Below are 24,470 nucleotides of genomic sequence, written 5' to 3' on the forward strand. Positions count from 1 at the left end.
CCTGCTACGCAGCTGCCCTGCTTGGAAGAGAAGTTTCATGTTATGGCATGTGTCACCCTCTGCCAGCTGACCTTGGTGCCAGCAAATAGTCCTGGGCATATTTAACCTACCAGAGTCAACACAGTCATTATGGCTAAGTGCTTTCAGATTGCTCCAGTACAGCGATAGACACAGCTCCCTCCTCAGATCACTTCCCACCTGGCTATAAGCTCTGAAAACTGCCGCAGTCCTCACCTCCTGCTCTCTGGAAATGATTAAACTTCTCTGCAACTCCATTCCAAACTCAAAGATGGGACATAGCGGCGCTGGATGCACCTGGTGCATGCAGGGTAGGAAGGAAAGAAGAGAAAAATACTAGTAGGAAACGAAACTGGCACACAGATGAAACAGAAACAGGGCCTGAGGTATCTTGACCTGTCTCCTTCCTGTGTTAACCTCCTTGCCAAAGCAAGGGAACTCCTTTACCAGTTCTCAGAAGAGGAGGCAACATTCCAAGTGGAAATTTTCAGCTTGCCTTTACAGTTTTAGGAGAAAACTTGCTTAACAGAGAACAGGTTGTATTCGTTTTGAAAGAAGTATACTCAGACACAGGTGTTGGAAGCTCAACAGGCTGCTGTTGCAAAAGCTCTTCCTTCTGAGCGTGTTCTCAGTGCAACAGAAAGTGAAAAAGCATGTCACAACATTAGGCTGGGCCCCCAAGATTGTGTTCCCCTTCTCAACTCCTTCAGCAGCCCTGAGGTAACCTGTGATCACAAGACAGTGCTGTAATGTACAAGTGCCAGGGGTAAAGTTAATTTGTGCCATTATTTATTACAGGCACTTATACACTACCTATATGCACAGCAACACTTTATATCACTTGCATTACCAGCAGTAACTATTCCCTGATAACACTGAAACTTTATCAGGATAGAAATGGGGATTTTTTCCTGAACACACAGGGCATTCAAAGTTCCAGGTAGTGAAAAGCTGAGGAAAAGGTGCCCTATTGCATTTCCTCAACAACAGGCTTTAGCTTAGACGTGTTTTGTAAATGAAAGTTTGGTCCTAGACAACCCTTTAAAGACCAGTTCTTCACCAGTCTCAAGTATCAGTGACAAATTATTTGGAGCAGCTTAAATCTTAAAACCCTGAAGACTGAGAGCATGATTTGCCTTGTTTGCATCTGGAGAAAACCACTCACACTCCAGGGAGGGACTTTCCAAGCAACTGAGTTTAGCACCCACTTCATGCCGATGAAAAGAAACACGTGGTTTGTGAAATGCGAGACAGGCCCTCAGCACCTTAAAACCCCTCCAGTCTTCTGCCTTCGTCTGGCTCATCACTTGCAGGGCAGCAGCAGAGGCTGCACCACCTAGATCAAACCTTCACCCAGCTGAATACAGTTAAAACTAAATGAACTAGTTATCTAAATTCCAGTTGTATCTAAAACTGTGATACTAAAGAGACAGCTGCCACCTTACCCACTGGAGATGCTCCCAGTATCAAGGCACTGGGACTGTAACATTTCCAGGACCCCTACGAGCTGTGCCCCAGGTATGTGGTCACAATGGGGGAACTCAACTCCCCCTCAGGCTTCAGCCTGGCAGGGACCCTTTGGGAACCCCGATACAACCCCACAGGGCCAGGGCTCCCCCAGAGCCCTCAGCTGCGCTTGCCATAAAATAGCTGCTCACCAGCGGGCAAATGCCTGGGAGTTCAAGGATGAAGTGGGGTAGCCTACATAAATTTCTCCTCATCCTGAAGACATTCCTCCTTTCCCCAGTGCCCCAATCCCGAGGTGTGACCTCCAACCCACTTGGAATGTTATCACCCCACAGGAAGGAACCAAAGGCCATTGAACGACTCGAGCGTGTCCAGAGAAGGGCAACGGAGCTGGTGCAGGGTCTGGAGCACAGGTCTGATGGGGAGCGGCTGAGGGAACTGGGGGGGTTTAGTCTGGAGAAGAGGAGGCTGAGGGGAGACCTCATGGCCCCCTCCAAGTCCCTGAAAGGAGGGTGCAGAGAGGGGGGAGGAGTCTCTTGAGCCAAGGACCCAGCGCCAGGCCAAGAGGGAATGGCCTCAAGCTGTGCCAGGGCAGGGTCAGACTGGCTCTTAGGAAGGATTTCTTTGCAGAAGGGGCTGTTGGGCGTTGGAATGGGCTGCCCAGGGCAGGGGGGGAGTCCCCATCCCTGGAGGGGTTGAAGAGTCGGGTTGAGCCAGCGCTGAGGGATCTGGTGGAGTTGGGAACGGTCAGGGTGAGGTTCATGGTGGGGCTGGAGGAGCTTCAAGGGCTTTTCCAACCTGGATGATTCTGGGATTCTGTGAAAACTCTTCCAACCCGAGACGACACAAGACAGAGCACACGCGCACACTAAGCGCTTGCCTGGAGAAGTCAGCGTCACAGCTCCACTTCCTGTGCCACCTCAAGCACGGGCCAGCCCCAGTTCTCTCCTCAGCCACAAACACTTCAACAGCTAAACCAGAGCCATGCTCCTGCATCCCCTCTCTAGCCCAAGCAGTCCTGTGTCTCTGCAAGGCACAGCTGAGGAAGACTGGCCTCTCTGTCTGTGACAGCCTGACCTGGGTCCTGTCCCAGGGAGCTGCAAGAAGGGCTTTAAAGCGCTCGTCACTGAAGGAACTGAATTTTCTCTCTGCTTCCTGAGCACGTTTTCTAATCACTAGGGTATCACAGGAAATACATGTCACCACTTCCCGTGGCCAAGTGGGGTTTTGATTTATTGGTGGTATTTTTTTGGGGTTTTTTTAATTTTTTTTTTCAAGTGAGCTGTACTTAATTCCTTCAAAAGGAGAGACACATGCAGTTGCTTTCAGGTACCGCTGTGGCTCTGGGTTCCCAGTTGTGGTGGTTTTGGCTGGGGTAGAGTTAATTTAATATCTAGATTAATATCTTAATAGCTAGTATGGGGCTGTGTTTTAGATAATACAGGGATGTTTCTGCTATTGTTGAGCAGGGCTTACACAGAGCCAAGGCCTCTTCTGCCTCTCACCTCGCCCCACCAGCAAGGGGGCTGGGGGTGCACAAGGAGCTGGGGGGGACAGACACAACCAGGACAGCTGACCCAAGGGATATCCCATCCCACATGACGTCATGCTCAGCATATAAAGCTGGGGAAGAAGGAGGGACAGTGTTTGTCTTCCCAAGTCACTGTTATGCATGATGGAGCCCTGGTGTCCTGGAGATGGCCGAGCCCCTGTCTGCTGATGGGAATGAATTCCTTGGTTTGCTTTGCTTGCGCTTGCAGACCTATTAAACTGCATTTATCTCAACCCATGAGTTTTCTCACTTTTACTCTTCCAATTCTCTCCCCCATCCAACCATGGGGGAGTGAGTGAGCGGCTCCTTTGGGGCTTAGTTGCCAACTGGAATTAAATCACACCACCAGTAAGCAGAGGCATTTTCTTACCGAGGGAGGTGCTCCATGGTCAGAGGGCTAGGATTTCAGGCTCCCAGCACTCCCCACCAACTGTCTCCCAAGCAGCTCCCCGACAGCCATGGCAGATCCTGCTCTGGAGTTGCTCTCTCTGCTCTATACAGCAAGTCCAGGCACTTTGTCCAGGGTCTGAAGTGCCCCTCAGTGCCAGGGCCTGTGGCACACACCGCAGCACTTCACTACCACGCGACTAAACGCTCCATTAAATCCAGCTTAGCCTCCCTGATGCAGTTCACATTTAAAATGGTATTAAAACAACAACAAAAAAACCCCACCCCAAACTTACTGCACTATGTAGCAGAGAAAGCTCTTGGAGATCCTGGATTGACAACACTGTGCACATAAAAGCATTACAAAACTGCTTTCTAAATAGCTGGCAGGAGTGTACTACTTAGGTCTAAGTAGGACAGAGCAACACACACATCTGAAGACAACTGTTGCTCTCAGAATTCTTATTTATTAAGAGCAGAAAGGAAATTTTGCTTGAGTTTTATACATAAAAAAGTAAACAGTAAAATTTTTTTATAGTCTTTCCACTGAAGAAAATTGAGAAATAAGTTGTCTTTTTAGATAATGTTTATTTAAAAAAATAAAATTAATTGACAAAGATACCACACTATTTTGCATGCCGGTCACCCCTTCTGCTTGCAGAACCCTGTTCAACACATTATTCTTTAGCAAGAAACCGCTTTATCACCAATGCATAAGCAAAAGAACCACATCAGTCTGGACTCAAACCTCGACAGCTGCTTCAGCTACACAAGCTAGTGCGATATCTCTGTTTTTACCAGCTCAGGTCTTTAGTAAATAAATTTCAAGTGGACACTAAACAAGTATTTCACTAAGAGATGATGAAATATTAAAATTAAAAGCAAGTCGTATTGCAGCTGTAATTATACTACATTAGAAACTTCAGTTGTTGGGGATCCATTCACCATATATAGATTATTTTGTAATCAAGGTAATTACAAAGACAGAGCATTACTCCCTGCATGCTTTCCCGGGCTTTGAACCAACAGAGTTGACTACATGTAGAGTTGACTAGGGTGTACTTGGAACTCACTCTCTCAGGCAGGAGACTAGTTAAGGAGTGTTACTGATAACAAAGAATAAAAGTTATACAACATTGATTATTATAAATTACTTTGTTCTTATCTGCTTTTTGCCTTAGTCTCCCACGTATCTTCACATCCGTTCATGTAGAAAACCAACTCTTTCTTATTTCTCCTTATGGTGGCTCCCCATTTCCTAATGGTGATTAGAATGCGTGGAGGAGGACTTGATTCGGAATACATGGATGTGCAGATGGGCAGCAATCTGATTGCAGACACTGACACAGTATCGAAGCAAATCAAAGAGAGAAAAGATCTGCCAAAGGAAAAGAATTACACACATGTAGATTAGAGACTATTTATAGACATTATAGGCTATAAAGCAAGAGTATAACACCACCTGCATAATTCGGAATAAAAGCAGTGGGGTCTTCTTTTCATAAACTAAATCTCTAACTCTGTAGGAATAATCACTCGGTGAAGAAAGAGTTTCTAGGCAGGGGGCTTTCTTCCAGCTTTGTAAGAATACAGACTCTTAATTCTAGAGTCAGAGAGGGGAAAACAGTTACAGCAACTACACTGACAGTGTGAAATGCCCCATTAACTCTGAATGGTAATAACCATACATAAAATATAAATTTTATTAAAAGGTTAACATTGCGTTTTGGTAGATAACACTTGAGTGCTTGATAAGCACATATAACAAGATATTTTTCCCTAATGGGTGTTGCTAGTAATGACAGAAGAGCTCAAGTCACAGCCATACTACACTTGCACTGCGCATAATATATTCCCTTGCTAACAACACATCAACACAAATCTTCAAAAAGTTTCTATTCTAAGCTTTGAATATTTGCTACATTGCTTTAAAACGATTCAAACTATGCACCAAGCAAACCCTATTCACCTCTTTGCATTCGCTTTATTTAAAATCAACTCAGTAAAGAAGGTTCCCAGTCCCATCACCCTGTGGGTGAGTCAGCTGGGCTCAACCAACACAAATGATATTTGGGAAAGAGCACACACATGTTTGCAGTGATTACCGACAAGCAAACGAGCCCATACTTACCAGGGCAATCCAGAGTACAATATACTCATCAATAAAGCTGTTAAAATACTGGTCCAGAAACAACAGTGCTGGGCCTATGAATGCTGTGTCGTGCAGGTGCATTTCGCTTTTGGTCATGTGTGCGACCTACATTTAAAAAAAAAAGGGAAGTTTAAGAAATAAACATGTGCCAGCCAAGGCAGAGTGATTTCAGAGTACACAAAGACAAAAAAGTTACAGCTCAAGCCACAGTACTGTGAGATATATCAAGTACTTAAGTAGCAGCAGCAATACTGTTTTAACCATGAAAGACGACAGCTACACAAGATGCAAGGTTTGCTGAGAAGTATCTTTTAGTAGAACAAAGACTGTAGCTACAGGAAAAAAAACCTTAACACATTTTCCAGCCCACAAACTCTTCCTCCTGCCAGAAACAACACAGTAAAATGGAAGTAGACTGGTAAATTTTAAGGTTTAGTTGAGCCTGGAAACAAAAACTCACAGCTGCTAGATCTTCAAAAACCAGACACTTGGTGTTCCTCTCACCCCACCTATTTGTTCCCATCCCATAAGGATCACCAGCTCCCTCTGGTTACAGTTTGATGATCATGTCTTTGTCCCAGGGTGACCTTCCCACCCTCCCCCACATGCACAGAGCTGTCCTACACCACATCCTCACTTTTACCAGCAGAACTGTTGTGACTGTGTAGTAAGAAATAAACTTTTCTTCCAGTGAGAGTTACACCCAACACTGATCCAGTTCATGGGGCAACCCACCATCTGCCTGCAGAACTGGGAGGGCTGGGGCAGCAGTTGTTTAATCCCTCATTCACTCTGTTCAACAGGGGCTCCTCTCCCGACAGCACTGCATCTGTTCCCTGGTTCAAACCTGTTAATAACCTTAACCATGACTTCTCTCCAAGTGTTTAAGGTAAACCCCAAGCAACTGTTTCAAACCTCAGCAGCTCTGCCACCTTCTCTCCTTTTCCTAAACTTTCCTCCCTGCATCTGAGGGGGGTTTCAGCCAACTCTGTGCCAGCCCAGCTCATCACACATGTGCATAAATGCTCTGCAAAAGTGTGAATAAACAGCAGGGAAAGGGGGAGAAACAGTACTTGGGCAACTGTAAGCCGTACTGGCACTGACTGTGTAACCATGGCACCAGCTTGAGGTTTACTACCCCTCTCTCAAACAGAAGAAAGGCTCCCCTGCACCTGCAAGCTACTGAAAGTAAAGCACGAGTATCACTTCAGTACACACACAGATGCAAGTCAGTCAATGGAATAAGCAGAGAACTTGAAAATCTACAGAAAGTTTTACCGCAACAAGAAACTCCAAGGTTTTGGTGCACTTACCACTAGTTTATTTGTTATCTTAGCAGATACAAAACCAAAAGTAAGTATATATAAGCAGGGATGCCGTTCAAAGAGCTGCACAGCAGATTTCTTGTAGATCATTGCAGCTAATGCAATCACTGACCCAATATGAAGAAAAGGTGAAAGGACACTCGTTCCCTACAGCAGGATAAAGTTAAACCATTAGGTTAACAAAAGGTGAACGTTGCAAAGAAAGCTCAATAAGCCGAATGCTCACATGGCATGCAGCGGGTGGTTTCTAACCAAAATCACATTAAAAACATGTCTTTTTGAACACTGGTACTGACAGGAACAAAGTGTGATGTAACCTGAGTATCAGCTGAGAATGTGGTTGAACCTTTCTTGTGCTGGGGGAGAAAGTAAGGTTTTAGGCAGCAAGAAGTGCACAGTTCTGACACATGTCACACGGTCAGTGGCTGACGCTGTTAGCAAGTGACAGGAGACAATACTTCTATTCCATTGTCTGTGCCAGCTAGAAAGCAACTAAAACAGCCTTCTAGGTAGCAAATAATTATTAGACTGGCATAGAATTGCTTTTTGGAAAACTCCTGGGGCTCCAGAATCAATCTCCACGTTCACTGAAACAGAAGGCACTCGTGCAGATACCTCCACCTGTACTTTTTCACTGGTAATATGAATAGTACAGATCTTTTAGAAAGATCAAAACCATAACCAATCTTCTTGATGAACTTCCTTCTGAATAGATTTTTGCATTGGACTTTTCTATGAACTCTCTGGGAGGGTGTGTATTTGTATAACCTGTTTTATATGATTAGTTCAAAAGCAAATATCAAAGTACCACAAGCACTTTTAATCACGCAAAAATTTTAAAACTCTTGATTCCTAAAGCTACTATCCTCATGCAGAGAATATCAACTTGTTTTTCCCAAGCCAGCAAGGAACTGAAAGGAAAATATTTCACACGTAGGAGGTATTATGGTAAATAAAAGCTAAAGACATGGCTGAAAAGCCACAGAGTGCTGAAGCGTAACTAGCAGAATGAAGTACTTACTGCTATAGTGGATCCATTTTTGCCAACTCCACCTGTGAAGATTACACCAAAGTAGTTTGTACAGGAGAATATGGTTCCTGCAACAGTACAGAGCGCCGGGAATATTTTCACCTGAATATTCAGTATTGGAATCTTAATGGAAGAGAGACAAGAAGTTAAAATATGCACAAGCAAACTAAAGTTGGGCTTAGTACTTCTGGTGCACTCAAACACTCCACTTTCCAACACGTTTGCTTTTCTTTCTCTGCTATACAGAGATTTAAATTTCTACAAGGCACAGAGAAAAATGTATTTTTCCAATAATCCTTCCATCAAGCTTCCCATAAAGCCGGACTCATCTTCAGTTACCTGTAAAGAGCCATCAAAAGCAGAGAAGCGGACAGAAACCAAGAACCTGCTAGCTAAAGCACCCAGGTATCACATGGAGGAGAAATGCGTCAGTCATCTTTTCTGAAGCTTGTTGTAAAACTCACAGCTGCAGCCCAAGATCAAACTGGGCAAAGCAAAAGCCACTGGAGATGATTAAACAAGGCCCCTTAAGAAACTGGATACTACCTTACGGGCAAGACAAGGGAAGCAAACAGATCAGACAAGTCATCTCAGTCAGTGAGTCCAGGAGGGCAAGTGATAAGGTCGCTAAAGGAGTGAAAAATGAGCACAGGCAGCTTTGAAAGAAAGGCAGTAGTTTTCTTCATTTTTTAACAGTAGTGTTTCAAGCAGAACAGGAGAAACTAGAAGTGAAGAAGAAAGAGTTCAAAATACACCACAGTAAATATGTTACAGAAGCAAGTGTTTAGAGAATGCTACCCAAAACTTCCCAACTTTATCTATACAACTACTAAAAACCCTCACGGGCTCTTAATTCAGGAACTCAACTGAATAAACACACTTGGCTCCCCAACAGCAAGGGGTCCAACTACATACAGAAGCCCAAATGAGGTCAAGTTGTTTCTATTTTTCTTCAATTATAGTGTAGCTTTCAGCAGGTAAAAGTCATTAGTTTTCTATCACATTCAATAACTGAATCTCTCGATCTTTTCAGGGCACAACTAAGAGGCAGAGCCAGCTTTAACTCTTCCTGCCTTGCTCCTAGGCAGCCTACAGATGAGCACCCAGACCACCTCTCCAAATCACTGCCCTGCAGGCTTCTGGCTGGCTGGCATGGTTTCGTAACACTTAAACACATTTCGCCTTCACTCAGGCTGCAATTAAGTCAAAAAACATTTTCTGAAAGATAGTAAAGAAAGAATAATGACAAGTAAACAAAAGGCATACACTGCCACAGACTGGAGTGCTAACTGTAATCATTCGTTAATGCTACCGGGCACAGGAATTCTGAAGGTCTCTCCTTAGTCTTATGAAGGAAGGTACCTGTGCTGCCCTCTGCTTCAGCAATGATAGTTTGGTATTTAAAGAATGGGGTGAACTTGCTCTTCTACAGGAAGAAGAAAACAATGGCAAGCTTCATGCAGGAGTCAAAAGACATTAAGCTTGACATTTCCCAAAGACAAGGGGAGTTTGCTGGGAAAAACACCCCATGAATTCCATCCAAACTACTAACAACACACCTGAGAGGGACGCTCAGGAAAGGCAGAAGGGTAAGACCATGCTGTTATAACATCCAGTTTGACTAGTTATGCTTTATTATCACTCCTTTTTGCTTCCACTGATAGCTACATCAGTGACAGGTATTAGACTGCACTTATCTGGCAGAAATAATTAGTGGGAAGCAAAGCTACATACTGAACTTTGGCAGAGGAAATTCAAAGGAGAAGTATAAAAAGGCAGCGCCTGCTAAATTGCTTTGCATAGAAAGTGGAAGCAAAGCAGCAAGGCCAAAAGTTGGGAGCAGCAAAGGCAGGCAAATAGCACAGAGAAAAAAGAAAAAACCAAAAAGCTGAGTAAAGGGAGAGAGGGAGTTGTACTCAGAAATCTTCCCAAAAAAATGCGTTGCAGCCCCTGACTTTTTAAGTAAGGGGAGACCGCAATGCAAGCCATAGGACTTCCCTGTCTGGTATTCCATGTACCACTACAGTCCATGCAGTTATTCTGACCTTACTGGTAATTGCACAGGTTTCATCAGAAGTCAGATGCAGGCAGAACTTCACAAGAAAACGTCAAATAATGCAGAAAAGTATCACAGGTCAAATCTTTTGCAGGTAACTTATGTTCTCTGTTAAACCCTTTGAAGTTGATTACTAGAGAAAAGCTACACTGCACAGCAAGCTTCTGAATACAGGTACGTCCTGGTAAAGGGAGCATTCCAAATTTTGTCTGGGGGAAAAAAACCATGCATGTTAATTAAAAAAAAAGTGGCAGCAGGCAAAGAATGGATTAACGAGTGCTTGCCAGAGTCTGGATTAAAGCAAGTCCAGAATCATTTGCCTGAAAACTAATGTCAGGCCTCCAGACTAGATGCCATCAGAGTTTTGTGCAGCATGAACTGGGATTTAAAAAGAATAATAATATTAATTAGGAAACAGGCAAAGAGCACAGCTAAGGGCTCAGGGAAGTGGCAGTGAAGAGTGTGTAAGAGACTACACATCTGTAAGTGGTCAGAGGCTCTTCCTCCAGGAACTCTCCTCAGCTACCTCCTAGTCAAACACCACAACCAGCTGGGCAGCTCAGTCCTTCTCACGAGGCTGGATCCCAGCGGCAGTTCAGAGCTGGAGGTACATACACTTCAGTCACATTTGCAAGAGGAATAACAACTCATAGTGGGCCAAAACCAAGCTTGCTTTATATTCATGAAGTGTTTATGCTTTTAACGATTACGTTGTGGAATAAAACTCAAGCAATTGCAGCACTTTTCTCACTTCAAACCGACAAAGCCCTCTATAGAATGCATCAAACAAGTTGCACCTAAGCTTGCTCACTTTACTCACATTTTCCAAATGAGGATTGCGGCTGCAGTCGTACTCACCATCCACCAGAAATTACCGAGCCCCAGGAGCCTTGCAGAACAGCATTTTAACACGCTTTAAAGAGAATCTACACTGACAGAAAGAAGGAAGCCAGTACAGGTACACACCATTTCAGGGAAAAAAAAGAAAGCTAATGAAAGCAACAATTGACAAAATACACAATTCTGCATTTAGCCTATTCAGATTGTTTTTCCTTTTCACATGTTAGCATAAGAAAGTGGAATGTTTGAGTATACAACCACATTTTATTCCATTATTCCCCCCACCCCCCCGATAGAAACAAACTAAAAATACCAAATCACCAATTTTGCTGTCGCATAAAATATTAAAGGACTGAGGAGAGAGATGGGGTAAGGACAGGTTGTGTGATATATTTTGCTCTGCAAATAGTAAATAACATTTGTCTCTAAATCAAACACAAAATTTAACAAGTTGAATGAAAAATTCCTAATTGTCATTGGAAACCTGATCAAGTTTGTTCTCTGGAGAAATGACTTCATTAATCCACCACCAGACTTCAAAATAGTTTAATCTTTTGGGAGCTGACTTAGCCAAGTGCTGCCACAACCCAGAACAGATTTCAAGATTTCACCAAAACAGGTTATTTAAGGTATTTAATAACACAAGAGAACAATTTCTAAGCTCACATAAACATCAGCTTGCACTGAGTTGTGCCAGAAGTTGCTGTGGCAGCATTTTTTTCCCCCCTTTTTTTAAAAAGGGAGAAAGGAAACTGGGAACATGAATTGGGAAATCCTGATTTGTAATGCAGCATAGCAGCTGCATGGGGATTTGGCCACAATAGTCTCTGGAAAAGTTTGGCACCAATAAAATGACTTGCAGCCTCATTTTTTGTTTTTTTTTAGAATTAGCTCTATCCACACTCAATCTCTTTAGATTGTATTTACTCCCAAATTTACATAATTAATTGGGGGGGTGGGTTTTGTAAGCCTGAAAGCACATGTAGCAAAATTGGGGTAGCCAAGGTTAGCTCCTTCGTCTAGATATTCTCTACAATGTTAGAGGGTTTGTTTCTCTAGTTATATGAAGCAGATTAGATCAATTTGGGGTGACATGTTCCAGTAATTTTTGACCATCTCTTGGTTTTAACGCAAATCAAGATTTCTTTATGCACCTTAAGAACTGCATTTAACATCTGCACAAACAAGATCAATACTCAGCAAGGAAGTCAATGCCTTAGATGTTATTTCCAGAAATTTATTTTTTTTAATTTATATATGCAAATATATGCTTTTCTTTGGACAACGCCATTTTGATAGCTGAACATGGCTTCAGAAATGCAAATATAAAGTCAATTTATGACAGCCCATAAACTGCCAGCTGACGTGGCACGGCCAGCCTGCGTAACGTCTGCAGGATCTATATGCAGCCAGCCCATGATAGCCAGCTTGCTTAATCAAGATGATCTTCATTTTAAAAAAAGAAGTGACAATTTTTCCCTCCCATACAGATAAGAGTTGCCAGCCACATTCAGGCTAAATTATCTACTGATGGTTACCGACTGCTCTCCAAAAGCTTTCCCAATATCAATCCAATTTGGTACTCCTCCATCACTGATCTAGCTTATCGCATGAAATTCATTCCAGTTTTGGCCAGCTCTCTCAAAGGAAGCTGGACTTCACTGAAGGTACATTTAATCTCATGAAATGTTTGATAGCTTTCTACCTGCAAATAGAATATACAAAATAATAGCTTGTTTCGGTAACTGGTAAAACCAGAATGCACAGTTATTGCCATGTGACCTGTACTCAAGAATATATATTTCCATTTATGAGGAAAAGGGAGACCTTCCCCTCGCAAATTAAACTGTGCTGCTATAGGCAGATAGTTCTGCCAGGTGTCTATGAGATTGTTAAAAAGGATAAAATAAGAACATGAACAAAATTACCAGAGATTGCCAAAAAGGTGGTCCTCCAATCACTGCCAGTAAATGCATGATTATTATGAAGATTTGTACTTCAGTCACATCAATTCTGATTAGGTACAAAAAGCCAAAAAAAAAAAGCAAAATTATTCAAAGCAATTTCAAGTCAGTTATTTGCAAGCTCTGCAGCTCTCCTCTATCATGCACAGTATAAAAACTCCAAAATACTGAGGAAAACGAGAGGCAAAATTTATAAATAATTTAGAAAGCAAAAAACATATTTTAGTTTTACTGTTAAAATTAAGAGCCATGCTGGGCTATAGTTTTTGTTTCATTTCACAGTGCAATAAAAATCCATTTTGTCAAAAGGAACAGTTGGAACTCTTCTTTTAACTGACCACTGCCGGTTGCAGAAATAAATATTCAGTTTCAACCTTGCCCACCAAAAAAAAAAAATTTATTTCAGATTATAAAATTCAGAAGATATCTTTTTAATGCCTATTTTATCCCTTATCCTATTTTTTAATATGAATATTCTCTCTGAATAGCACCCAACTTTAAACAGAAACATGAATCCCTGAAGAGTTTACACAAATGTAAACGCCAGGCAGCTGCACTGCTCAAGATTACATGAGTCGGTCTCTAGCGTGCAGCCAGAAGAGAAACCACTTGTGGTCCTAGCATAGCTAGTATGTTTTATAAAAGTGCAAGAAGGAACAGCTTATAGAAAAGATTGAGTTTAAGACTGTTTAAAAGAGCATGCAAAAGTCTGGGGGCTAGCAAGAGGGAAAAATGGCTATACAAGTCGATTCCAGAAATAGAAGTAAAGAAAAATACAAGTATAAAGAGGATGGACTTGCTGGTGTATCACACTATCTCATACGGAAGTACTGTATCAAAAATAATCCTTTGAGACAGTTTGAAATATTTATGGCATATCCCTTATTTCTATCAATACAGTTCTACCGGAAAGACTCAAAATTGCTTCTTGCAAATACATGCTTTGCTGTTACAAAAATACTGTTGAAATTATCAACTGCATAAGCATCGGGGAATAATGGTTCAGGGTTGGGTTTTTTTTTTTTTGCCTGTGTGCCTTAAATGAGCTCCAAGACCATATAATTAAGTTTAGTATCAGATCAGTGTGCCACCAAGTTTTCTGAACAGCCTTTGTTCCAGTTTTGGAGCGGATTCTCTCATTTGAGTATCTCCAGTCTGGCCAAAATACAATTTTTGTTTCAGCAGCAGATCAATATGCACAAGGGATAATTATAACACTGCGTCCAATTCCCACGTAGAACATCCCCCACAGCATAAGAAAGCAGAAGGGCAACACTGTGTGGCATTCAATGCAATCTCTTATCTTACTATGGATTCTCTAAATGCTGCTTGCTGCTTTCAGTGTAAAAACACTGCATCCGACTTCACCTTTCCATCAGCCCAGAGACTTTCTGAACAACTCCCTAAGGGCAGGACACACACCTGGGGAACAAGCAGCAGAATCAGCGCGTGGCAGCACTGTTGACATCAGGCCAACAGGGTACGAGGCACCCAACCCCTGACTATTGCTGTCGCAAACTCCCACTGCTCCCTCCCTTCTCAAGTAAATAAGCAGTGAAGCAGCAGAGGGGAGCGTCAAAGATAAAAAAAAAATGGGAGAGCAGCAATACCCACAAACTAGCCAGACTCTTAACGTGTAATGGGAAAGTTTAACCAAAGTTGTTGGAGGAAATCTAGAGAAGATTCCAGTAAGTTTGCTTTAGCTGTCTTTGCTTTGTAAATTTTCTTTCCACCACACCAAGCATGGAGATACGAGATACACAGGAAATAACCTCAGAGGTCTTCCTATATTCTGATTAATAATAACAATCCTGTAAGGCAATCAGAACCGGCTTGGGGGGGGGAAAAAAAAAAAAAAAAAAAAATCAACTTCCACAAAAAGGAAAGAATGTTCTAAAAATCCTTCTACTTCAGTCCTCATACAAACAAATTGAGCCATTGAGCTACCTTGCAAGAAAAAGTAAAAATGCTCAGCAATGCAACAAAAGACTTACACAAAACATCTGATTAAATGCAAATTGCTTCCTCCTAGCTTTTGTAGTCAGCAGGGAAATGTGCTTTCAGTGTGTCCAACTGAGGAAGGGCTGAAGGAGCTCAGTGAACCTGCACAGGTTAAGTGGGAATGCATTTTAGCCTAATTTACTACTTCTGTGAATGACCTAAAAGAATATAAAGCAACTGAGAAAGCTCACAGAAACAATGACTAATAACTAATGTAGGTAACTCAAGTTTATAGCTTTCCTTGGACAGTAAAACAGGTTTCTTTTGGCAGCAGTGATCTTAATGCAAAATAAAGTAAGGTCATACACTTCAAAAAAGAAATTCACATCATAAAAGACAAAGCATTCTGAAAGACAAACTTTTACACCAAACTGGGAGACCAACCAAATCCATGGAAACTGTGCCTGGATTCGGGTTAGGGAGACAGCATTATCTTCTTTACACAGACTTGGTACAACCTTTGCTCCATTGCCCAGAGTTCTGCCCTCCCCAACTCAAATAAAAATGGCATCAGGCAGCTGGAAAGGGTTCAGCAATGAACTGCAAGTATATTTGGTTAAAAACTCCTCCCTGACTTATAAGAATCTCATACTGCAGAACAAATACGAGTTAACTTCAATTCTACAGAAAGAGAAGACTTTTTTTTTTTGACACCAAAGAGCTCCTTAAGACAGAAGACTTAAGACCAAGTGAGAAGCTAAACACCTAAACAAAGCATAAGTTCTTAATATCAAGGATGGTTTTAAAACCATCTGGTTTTAAACACCTGGCAAAGATGCCAGGGAAGGTTTAGACTAGATATTAGGAAGGATTTCTTTGCAGAAGGGGTTGTTGGGCGTTGGAATGGGCTGCCCAGGGCAGGGGGGGAGTCCCCGTCCCTGGAGGGGTTGAAGAGTCGGGTTGACCCAGCGCTGAGGGATCTGGTGGAGTTGGGAATGGTCAGGGTGAGGTTCATGGTTGGACTGGAGGATCTTCAAGGTCCTTTCCAACCGAGGTGATTCTGGGATTCTGTGAAAAAGGACTGGGGACATCCTATGCTCATTAAAACCACTGGGAGATGACTTTAAAAGATATGCTCGACACCAGCAGAGTACATGCCTGATGCAGTGAATTTTCTTCGCAGGATGTCAAATGGCCACTACTAAGAAATCCAAGAACACAGGAATCCAAACAGGCAGTTCCTTGAAGCTAGACCACAAAAGGGAACAACATTTGGAAACAGAAGCTGGGTGAAAGGGAAAAGAGGCCCACTGTTCTTCTATTCAACTTGAATTTAAAATGACTGGGCAACTACAGCATAAACTGGACTAAATCCATGCTGCTGCTAAAAGGAGCAGTCATCCCGGCTTCTATAAAGACCAACCACGTTCTCCCCCCCAAAACCACCTGCTCAGTCTCACTTTCTCCCTTGTGCCAGCACTACAGTCACATGCCATCAACTGGAGCAGGAAACTGCCTTCACTAAAATGACCCAAAAAAGAAGAAGAAAGGTTCCTGTCCTCATTTCTAGCGTATCAGCTTTCCCTGTCCATTATGTGTGGCCTCATGAATGATGCAAGCACAAAGGAGAGGGCAGTGGAAGGTCTGCACTGACTCTTTTGGCAGCTGAACAAAAGCGTGCTGAGTCAAAGTGACTGTGCAACTACAGACTTAAACTGGGGAGTAAAAGGAAAACTAAATGGAACGAGTTAAGGCTTCCAAATGCAACACAAGTGGACCGCTGCCAGCGATCATAAAAGTCCTAAACAGCCCTTAAAATGTAACACAGTAAAAAAAAAAGTGAAAGAATGCCATTAGAAAACAAAGCAACAATGGTTTTGTCAAGATACTGAGCAAAGGTAACGTACGACACTACCTGGAAAATTTTAACACATCAGGTGATCTAGAGGACGTTCATTCCTACACTTTTAATGATTAACTTGTATTTATGAATTGCTTCAAGATAAAATGTGCTAGTAATAAAAAAACCCATAAATTGCCTCAGTCACTGTATTGTTTTTAAACTCTGGTAGAACTGGGAAGGTACCTCATAAAATGACAAGACAAGAGCAGGGCTGCATGGAAAGCTGCTTGGTTGTAGACTGACTAAAGCCCTTCTGTACTACCCACACTGGCCTTTTGAGGAAAAATATATTTAGCTTGCTTTAGTGGCTAAGGAAATTATTTGCAAAGCAGGGTCATAACACTCCTGCTTAAATATTACATAATTAGTATTTTTTTCCACATAAAGTTCCACCGCGCATTGGAGTGCCTCTTCCTATGATAAGGACTACAGAAAACACAAACTGGAGCAGTGGATCATTTATCAACTAATAGCAGAAAAATATTTTCACTTCAGTGCAAAAAGTAAGTACCACGAGGAGAAAAAAGCCACAGCATTGGGAGATCAAAAGTGAGGTGCTGCAGACCCCCACCCTGCCATTTAATTACTGCACACAACCAGTCGCCTGGTACCACCAGCAGAATGCAGGAAAGCAAAAATATTTCAAAACAAGAAGGGAATCAGCCAGTTCAAAGTCTATTTCTCCTGATGTTTGTATTTATTTACTCATTTAAATGCTATAGTGGACATCCTAAGAAAAAACAAATGGAAAGAGCTAGCAGCATGAATTCTGCAGCTCAAGCAGGGGGGTTTCTTAAAGCCTCTTGACTGGGATATTTTCAGCAATCACTTGAGCCACACTTCCCCTAACCTGACAGTTTTTTTGCCTGATGTTTCCTGACAAATCGAGTCACGTCAGCATTGCCCAAACAGTTTATGTTGCTAGGATGCTACAGAGACATAGTGCACAATATGTGGCGGATTCTTAATACCTATGAAATGAAGAAAATGAAACAAACCGTTTCCCCCAAGACATGCCCACGCTACAACAGATGGATGTAAAGTTATTGTAAGAGTTCCTCAATAGACACAAAGCAGTCTAGTTTCAAAGATCACTTCTTCAGATAAACCAGGGACTTTTTCACCTTCTAGAAAATAAACAGAAGACCCTGAATCAAGTTTTTAAGATCATCAGGAACAGAGATCAGACACTGAAGACAAAGCAACAAAGAACCAAGACTCAATACTTTAACAAGCTAAAAATGCCAAGACATCTAATTGCAAGGCTGGGAAAACCACTGAAAATGACCCTGAAAAATACTGATTCTACAGCAAACTGACATTAGGGAAAAAATAACAAACAGCAGCTCTGCAGAACTGAGGACAGCAAACAGGGACTAGGTCAAACAATGTCAACGCTGCACCAGCTCCCTTCGTGAACTAAAGGCTGTAAACAAGAATACCGACGTGTTTTAATTCAGAAGTAGTCAGGGAAGCATAAAAGTTGTGCTTTTAAATGCACATTTCATCCCTCGCTCCGTTTACCTAAATTCATAAGACAGCAGAATGCCCACAGAGCTTCCAAAGGCCTGCTCCAGCTCTTGCAGCAAGGCTGCCGCGGATTTTACTGCACGCACCGCAACACCGTTGACTCTTCATCTGTCCTTCCTTGTCATGCCAAATTACTTGCTAGTTTTCAAACTTGTTTCCTGACATAACAGAATATTATTAGAAACAGTATTATTTTAACATTTCGTTTCCTGTAAAAGGCAGTATTTTCCAGATTCAATCATCTTAAGCACCTTCATTTGCAATTCCTCTATACGGTTGTGCTAAACTGTATTAAAACTGCCCAATTCTGATCTTTGAAAAAACACCCAAATGTGAGGTAAAACATTACAAAAGTCACATTCCAGCAGTACAAGTACTGAAGGGTGACACTGCAGAGCTGCAAGAGGGAGGCAGGGCCGCAGCTCTTTAGAATTCTGCACCTCAAGTTAGAGTAAACCTGTTTTAACTCGATTCCCAAAGTCTTTTTCTTTTCCACCATCTAAAGCCTTCGTGTTCTTTTCAATAATTTCTCCACAGGCTAAAAGCGTAAGTAAACTTCAGTAACAATTTAAGAATTTTTTTCTTCTCGATGACTAAAGGAGTCTCACTGCCCAGCACATGTGAGTACAAGCTTTATCTGTGTTGAGAGAATCATCAGCTATTCCCTTTGTATTTTGCCAGAGCATGCAGTATTTTCAAGGCAGGGCTATATTATTATACTTTCTCGCTACAAACGCTTGTCACATGAAACAGCTATCAGATAAAAAAGAATAGCGTGAATACATATTTCCTGTAGCTTAACCATTTCAGACATGGTGCAATACTGAAATAAGAATCTCTACCACCTGACCTCAAACCATGTAAAAGAAGCGTGATGCTTTGCATGTTCTGGGTGAGTGACTCGGAAGCAGCAGCATCTTTACGTGTTAGTTAAGATTAAAAATAAAGACGCCAGAAGGCATCTGAAACTACATATGCAAGTATTTAAGATAATTAGGTCTATTCTGCGATTCAGTATGCTTAAAACCTGGTTAAAATTAGCGTGCATGAGGGGACTTGTCACAAGCAAACATTTGGCATTCTGTTACTGGAGCAAAAGTAACCAAATGCTCTGCCTGGCTCATCCACTACACACACCACTCCTACCAACCGCTGCATTTATTTGTGAAACAAATTTCTTCTGGAATGGCAAAGGCATCATTTCCAAGGGTGGAGACCATAGGTGGGTCTACAGAGGACACCTCCATCACCTGTGCAGAGAATCACAACTCCTCCCTCTCCCCCATTAGACGGCAATTTGTCCTCATCCATTTTAAACAAATCACTTTCATTACAGAATTTGAGTTGCTTCCTCTCACATAACTATCATACCAACGGGTGACTTCGGAAATCTCTGAATGTTTCAGTACTAAGGGATTTTTTTTTATTTATTTCTCCCTAAATGACTTCTCAGAGTCATAATGCTATTATCACAACAGGCTAAAATCTTGATTAAGCTCTTCCTTCCTTCAAGTTACTGCTTGCTACATTACCATTTCCTGACACTAAGTATTTCCAGCCTTTCATAGACTGTCAACAAAGTATTTAAAAATTATGTCATCTGACTACCTTCAGAGAACGCCTAACTGGCATTTGGCTCAAACTGTCAGATGCAGCCAGTGGATATGACATACACCATGATTCACCAGATTGCTGATATTGTTGGATCTAAAGTAGAGCTGGTAATTAAGGACTCTTTCTAATAGCTTCATGAAAGCAGAGATTGTGCTGAACCATTACAGGAAAAAAAACAAAGCCACAGCGTAATTTGCACCCATGCAAGTTTAATAAAGGGTATGTAAACAAACATCAAAAAATCTCTTAAAATCTGACTCAGTTCCACAGAGGCTATCAAAAAGCCATTCTTATATTCTCAACTATTTCAAGGGAAACTCCTGGCTAATAATCCAGCAACTATGAGAAATTTCAAGGAATGCAACTTACTCACTTTTAATGACATCATTTTATTGAGGGGGAAAAAAATCCCACCTATATACACTGTATTTAAAAAAAAGCTGAAAGAAGGAAGAGAAAGTCCTTTCTAAAGAGTGGTAAACCAGAGTGGAGAAGGATATATTTAGCCCAGACATAAGGAAAAGTATTTTGAAAATAAAGACAACCAGGAAATGAAGTTACTTAATGATGAAGCTACAAGCACAGCTAAGCAACTAGACTACACAGATGAAGTGGCACAGCTCAAAAGAGGCATTTTTAACCACTCACTGGTGACTTTTTAATCTATTGCACAGCATACAGTTCCCTGAACTAGCCAAGCAATTATTTTTTCTGGTGGAAAGGTATTTAAACAGCAACAACAACAACGTTTCTACGACTTTAAAAAGTAGTTCCAACAAAATTATTCCACACCTGCACTTACAGAGCTGTATAACCACAACCCTGGCTATCTTTTAGGTGAAGCCAGAACTGTGACAAAACAAAAATAAATGTTTAAAGCAAGGTTTTCTGTTTAACAGGCAGGTTTTTGCTTTGTTTTCAAGTAAAGCATGCTTTCAAAAAAATATTTATTTCCAGTCAGATCTGATTTTTTTTACTGCTCATTCATACTTTGCAAACATTTTTTCCCCTCATATTAAAGCACTTGTGAAATACCCTTAAAAAGGTGCTTTTCACAGACCAATTACTATGTGCATGACAAAGGTGCTGTCTCTGCTTAGTCCATGCCATTGCTTGCCAGGGAGCATTAACGTTCACTTTACCGTATAGTTCCAGAACCAGGGCCCCAGAGTTCCTGTGAGAAGCTGGATTGCTATTGTACAGAGCATAGACTCCGTAACATCAAATCTATGTGCGAGGGAAAGAAACATTTCAAAACATTTTCCTGAGTACTTTAGTTAAGTGGAGCCATTAGAACAGATCTTCAGTCACAGGGTAAAGAACAAAACCCAGACAGCTACTGTGCAACATTGAGACAATTTAAAGGTCAGAGGAAGGGAATTAATGACCACAAAAAATGAGAGTATTAATGAATTAACAAAAATATTGTAACCCACACAGTATTTTACATATTTAAAACTCCATTCAGAGCTTCCACAATTTAGTTTTACAGTACCACTCCAACGCATGGACAAACACAAGCATCAGTGTGTCCATAAAGAAATAAAATTAAATTCCTTGCTCCAAGTCACAGCAAATAAAGCTCATAATCAAACATAATCCAGGACCTCTCATCTCCCTATCCCATGCTCATATCTCCAAATGACACCGAATGTCGAAATTCTTCATCTAAAGATGCTACTGCGTATTTTTTGTAGAGCAGAAGCACAGGCTGCATCTTCTGTTTCTCACCTCCCTGCTCACACAACCCCCTGGCTTCTTGATAAATAACACTAACAGAAGTCAAGTGAGCTCTGGACCCTACGCAGTGGTAACCGAACTCCGTTCTGTATACATTTATTTTTCACCCCTGACAGAAGGGATGAAAAAATATGCTGTGGCCAGAGCCACAACTACCACACATACTCCTTATGGTAAAATGCCAATTTATAGCATTTTATAACTAAAATATTTTGAAGTTGATCAAATTAAAATTTCATCAAACCATCTAGATTTAAAAAAAATTCCACAGTAACAGATTCACCATAACAGATCCTGTTTACTGCAGTGCTTATCAAAGTATGCGTGGAACAGAAGCATGCAGACTGCCACCCAGTAACATGCCAGTCGATTAAAAAGGTACATCAAAGAAACAAAGTTCATCGTGATCACACTGACAGAGCCTAAAAAGTGCAGTAACGATGTGCAAGTGCCATGCCTGATGGAAGGGGGTACACTGAATTTCAGTCCCATTAAGCATTTGCAGTTTAATATTCATAGCACAGTATGTAGTTAGAAAAGGCAACATTTGGTATTTTAGGGAATACAGAAAGTCACATATACAAACAACTCAACTAACTTTGGTGCTTTTGAACAGCTGCAGTTTCTTTTCCTTTTTTCCCTTTGTTACTCTACGTGCTATTTGTAATTCAGACATGGATCCATTTTTTTAAATTTATCTGGGAAAGCTTAAGAGGGGGCCATCGACCTCGGCATGTGCTTAACTCTACTTAGATGTTGGCAGTGACAAGTCTTATTTTGTATGCTGTCTGCTCTGCTGGGTTCTCTTGTCAAGCTGGTGAGAGTCTTGAGCCAATTAACACGCAATTGATTAGTCATGCATCCAGAATATACTGTTGTCAGTGCTAATTTATTGAGCATATTCCACGTGCAATTCTCAAAAGGTCCTATTTGATTAAACAAGCCATTAGATTTTACAAGGGCCACCACTGAATCAAGTTTCAGAGCTTAGAGACAGCTGCAGTCAATTCTTTCCTTGCCCAGAATGGTGAAGCAAAAGGATTTAATTCAAAGTTGAGAGATTTCTCCAGAAAGTGAACCAAGAACAACAGGAAACAGATACTTACACGGGAGATCGCTCTGAAATCAAGTCAATCACCACCAACAACAGCTGATCTAACACAGCTTCTTTTTAATATGGTGTGAAACTAAAGGGGGCGTTTATGTACCATCCTCCTCCCCAACATACAGAATTCCTTGCAACAGTCCTGTGTAGCAAAACACAGCAGACAAAACCACTCTTGCCTCAGCAGAATACAGAAGTTGTGAGGCTGGGAAACTCACCGGGGATCTGTCTACTATTTAATACTCTGCGTAGCAGCACTCTGGTCTGAGAAATGATGATTCTTCCATCTGTCTTATCCATATCTACTAAGCATGCAAGTGGGATTACTCAGACTGGGCAATGAACTATGAATCTGAGCATGAGACAAAGGATTGTTTTCTTAAGGGAACCACTGCAGCAAGAAAAGAATGTTCATCATCACAAGAGAAAAAAAAAGGCTAAAAGTCACATGCTAGAACTCCAAATGCTTAGTTTTAAACATTATTGCAGCGTTTACTCTTAACTCATTCCAATCCATTTTCACTTGAACGTAATGAAATACAAATAGCCTGAACAAAACAAACTGTACAGAGAAAGAAATGATTACATGAATTAGAACTATTTCCAGCTACAAGAGATTCAGGTCAAGGTAAAAATAACATTAAAAATGAGCCATGAGCTTTTTCCCTTTCCTTGTTGTAATACACTTAAAATGATACGTAAATTTTTCCTTTTGCTGCTCACTAACAGATTAAAAGTTGTACAGGTCAGACAGTAGCCACGTGTTTTACTCCATTATGCTGAAGCTCACTATTTCACAGAGCAGCAATAACATCTTCCAATGATAAAGGCAGAAAAATCAGCTGCAGCATCTCTGCACATGACCGCTTGGTTCCTGCTTAAAACACTGTTAAGGGACTTGGGAGAGGGAAAGGAAGAGGAGGAGGATCATGATGTGGAAAACCCCCTTCATCCTTTACGTCAGCCGTCAGCAATTGCAGCTGTATGTATTAATGCTGTAACAAGGCACTTGTATGTATTTATATGGCACACACCGAGCACTACAGAAATGCTGGCAGGTGGCAAGAAGTCACTGAAGTAAGCAGAAGGCAGCAGGTTGCAAGCAGCAAACTTAACACCTACTACATCGATACTTCAGCACGTACTTCTTGCAAGTGTAGAGAAACCAATTCCCCCCTGACATCAAGAGAGACTCTACTGAGCTTCAAACTTTCCTCTGCAAATAACCAAGGTGTTAAAGTTCTTGAAGTGTTGGACAAACTCGTAAAATGGAAAGTTTTAAGCCCTATAATCATGCAGATTACTGCCTTATCTCCTACCATAATCCTGAGATCCTGAAGCCGTTCCCAAGAACAAGAACTCAATGTGCTAAATTTGACTTGGAAAGATTCCATCTCTGTATTTTGATATTTGGTGTGAATTGTCTATCCAAGACAACACACTAACTGCTTTTCTGCTGACTGCTAAAGAGGAAGGCTTCATTTCAGCAGCTTTCTGAAATACAGACTCCTTTGCTAATCTCTCCTTTATACCTCAGTGGTATTACTGACAAGAGCGCTCCGAAGGTTAACCAAATTAACCTTCTTCCCTTCCTAAACCACCCCATTGTCAAGTGGGCTCTTGCTCATGCACAACTGCTACAGTGTCACTGAACAAGAATGTTCCCCAAATTCTCCAACATTCCTCAATAACGGCTGTTTTGTTAGACAGCCTGAATTCTTTTGCTTTCTCTAGGGACTATTATTCCAACAGCGAAATACCATTGTTAACTTTTCAGTTATATGAAAGCTGGTAAGACCCAGTCCTTCCTCTCAGTATTTACTGATATGCCTTTACGAAGCATCCT

The 24,470-nt window shown here is 41.5% G+C and overlaps 1 protein-coding gene across 5 annotated transcripts in view; it reads right to left on the bottom strand.

Moving 5' to 3' along the window:
- Positions 1-3,871: 3,871 nt before the first annotated feature.
- Positions 3,872-24,470, bottom strand: part of CEPT1 (choline/ethanolamine phosphotransferase 1) — a 72,505-nt gene continuing 51,906 nt past the window's right edge. For 3 of the 5 annotated variants that reach the window (XM_074850133.1, XM_074850132.1, XM_074850131.1), the window contains exons 5-9: positions 12,756-12,840; positions 7,923-8,054; positions 6,890-7,048; positions 5,556-5,681; positions 3,872-4,802 (exon numbers count right to left, since the gene is read on the bottom strand). In XM_074850133.1, the coding sequence (XP_074706234.1) occupies positions 4,683-4,802; positions 5,556-5,681; positions 6,890-7,048; positions 7,923-8,054; positions 12,756-12,840 (622 nt within the window). In that variant the 3' untranslated portion in view covers positions 3,872-4,682. Of the gene's footprint in view, positions 4,803-5,555; positions 5,682-6,889; positions 7,049-7,922; positions 8,055-12,755; positions 12,841-20,921; positions 21,007-24,470 lie in introns of all 5 variants that reach the window. The other 2 variants (XM_074850134.1, XM_074850135.1) reach the window with 2 other exon arrangements.

The sequence above is a fragment of the Strix aluco genome, chromosome 25 (assembly GCF_031877795.1).
Source record: "Strix aluco isolate bStrAlu1 chromosome 25, bStrAlu1.hap1, whole genome shotgun sequence".
Lineage (NCBI taxonomy): Eukaryota > Metazoa > Chordata > Aves > Strigiformes > Strigidae > Strix > Strix aluco.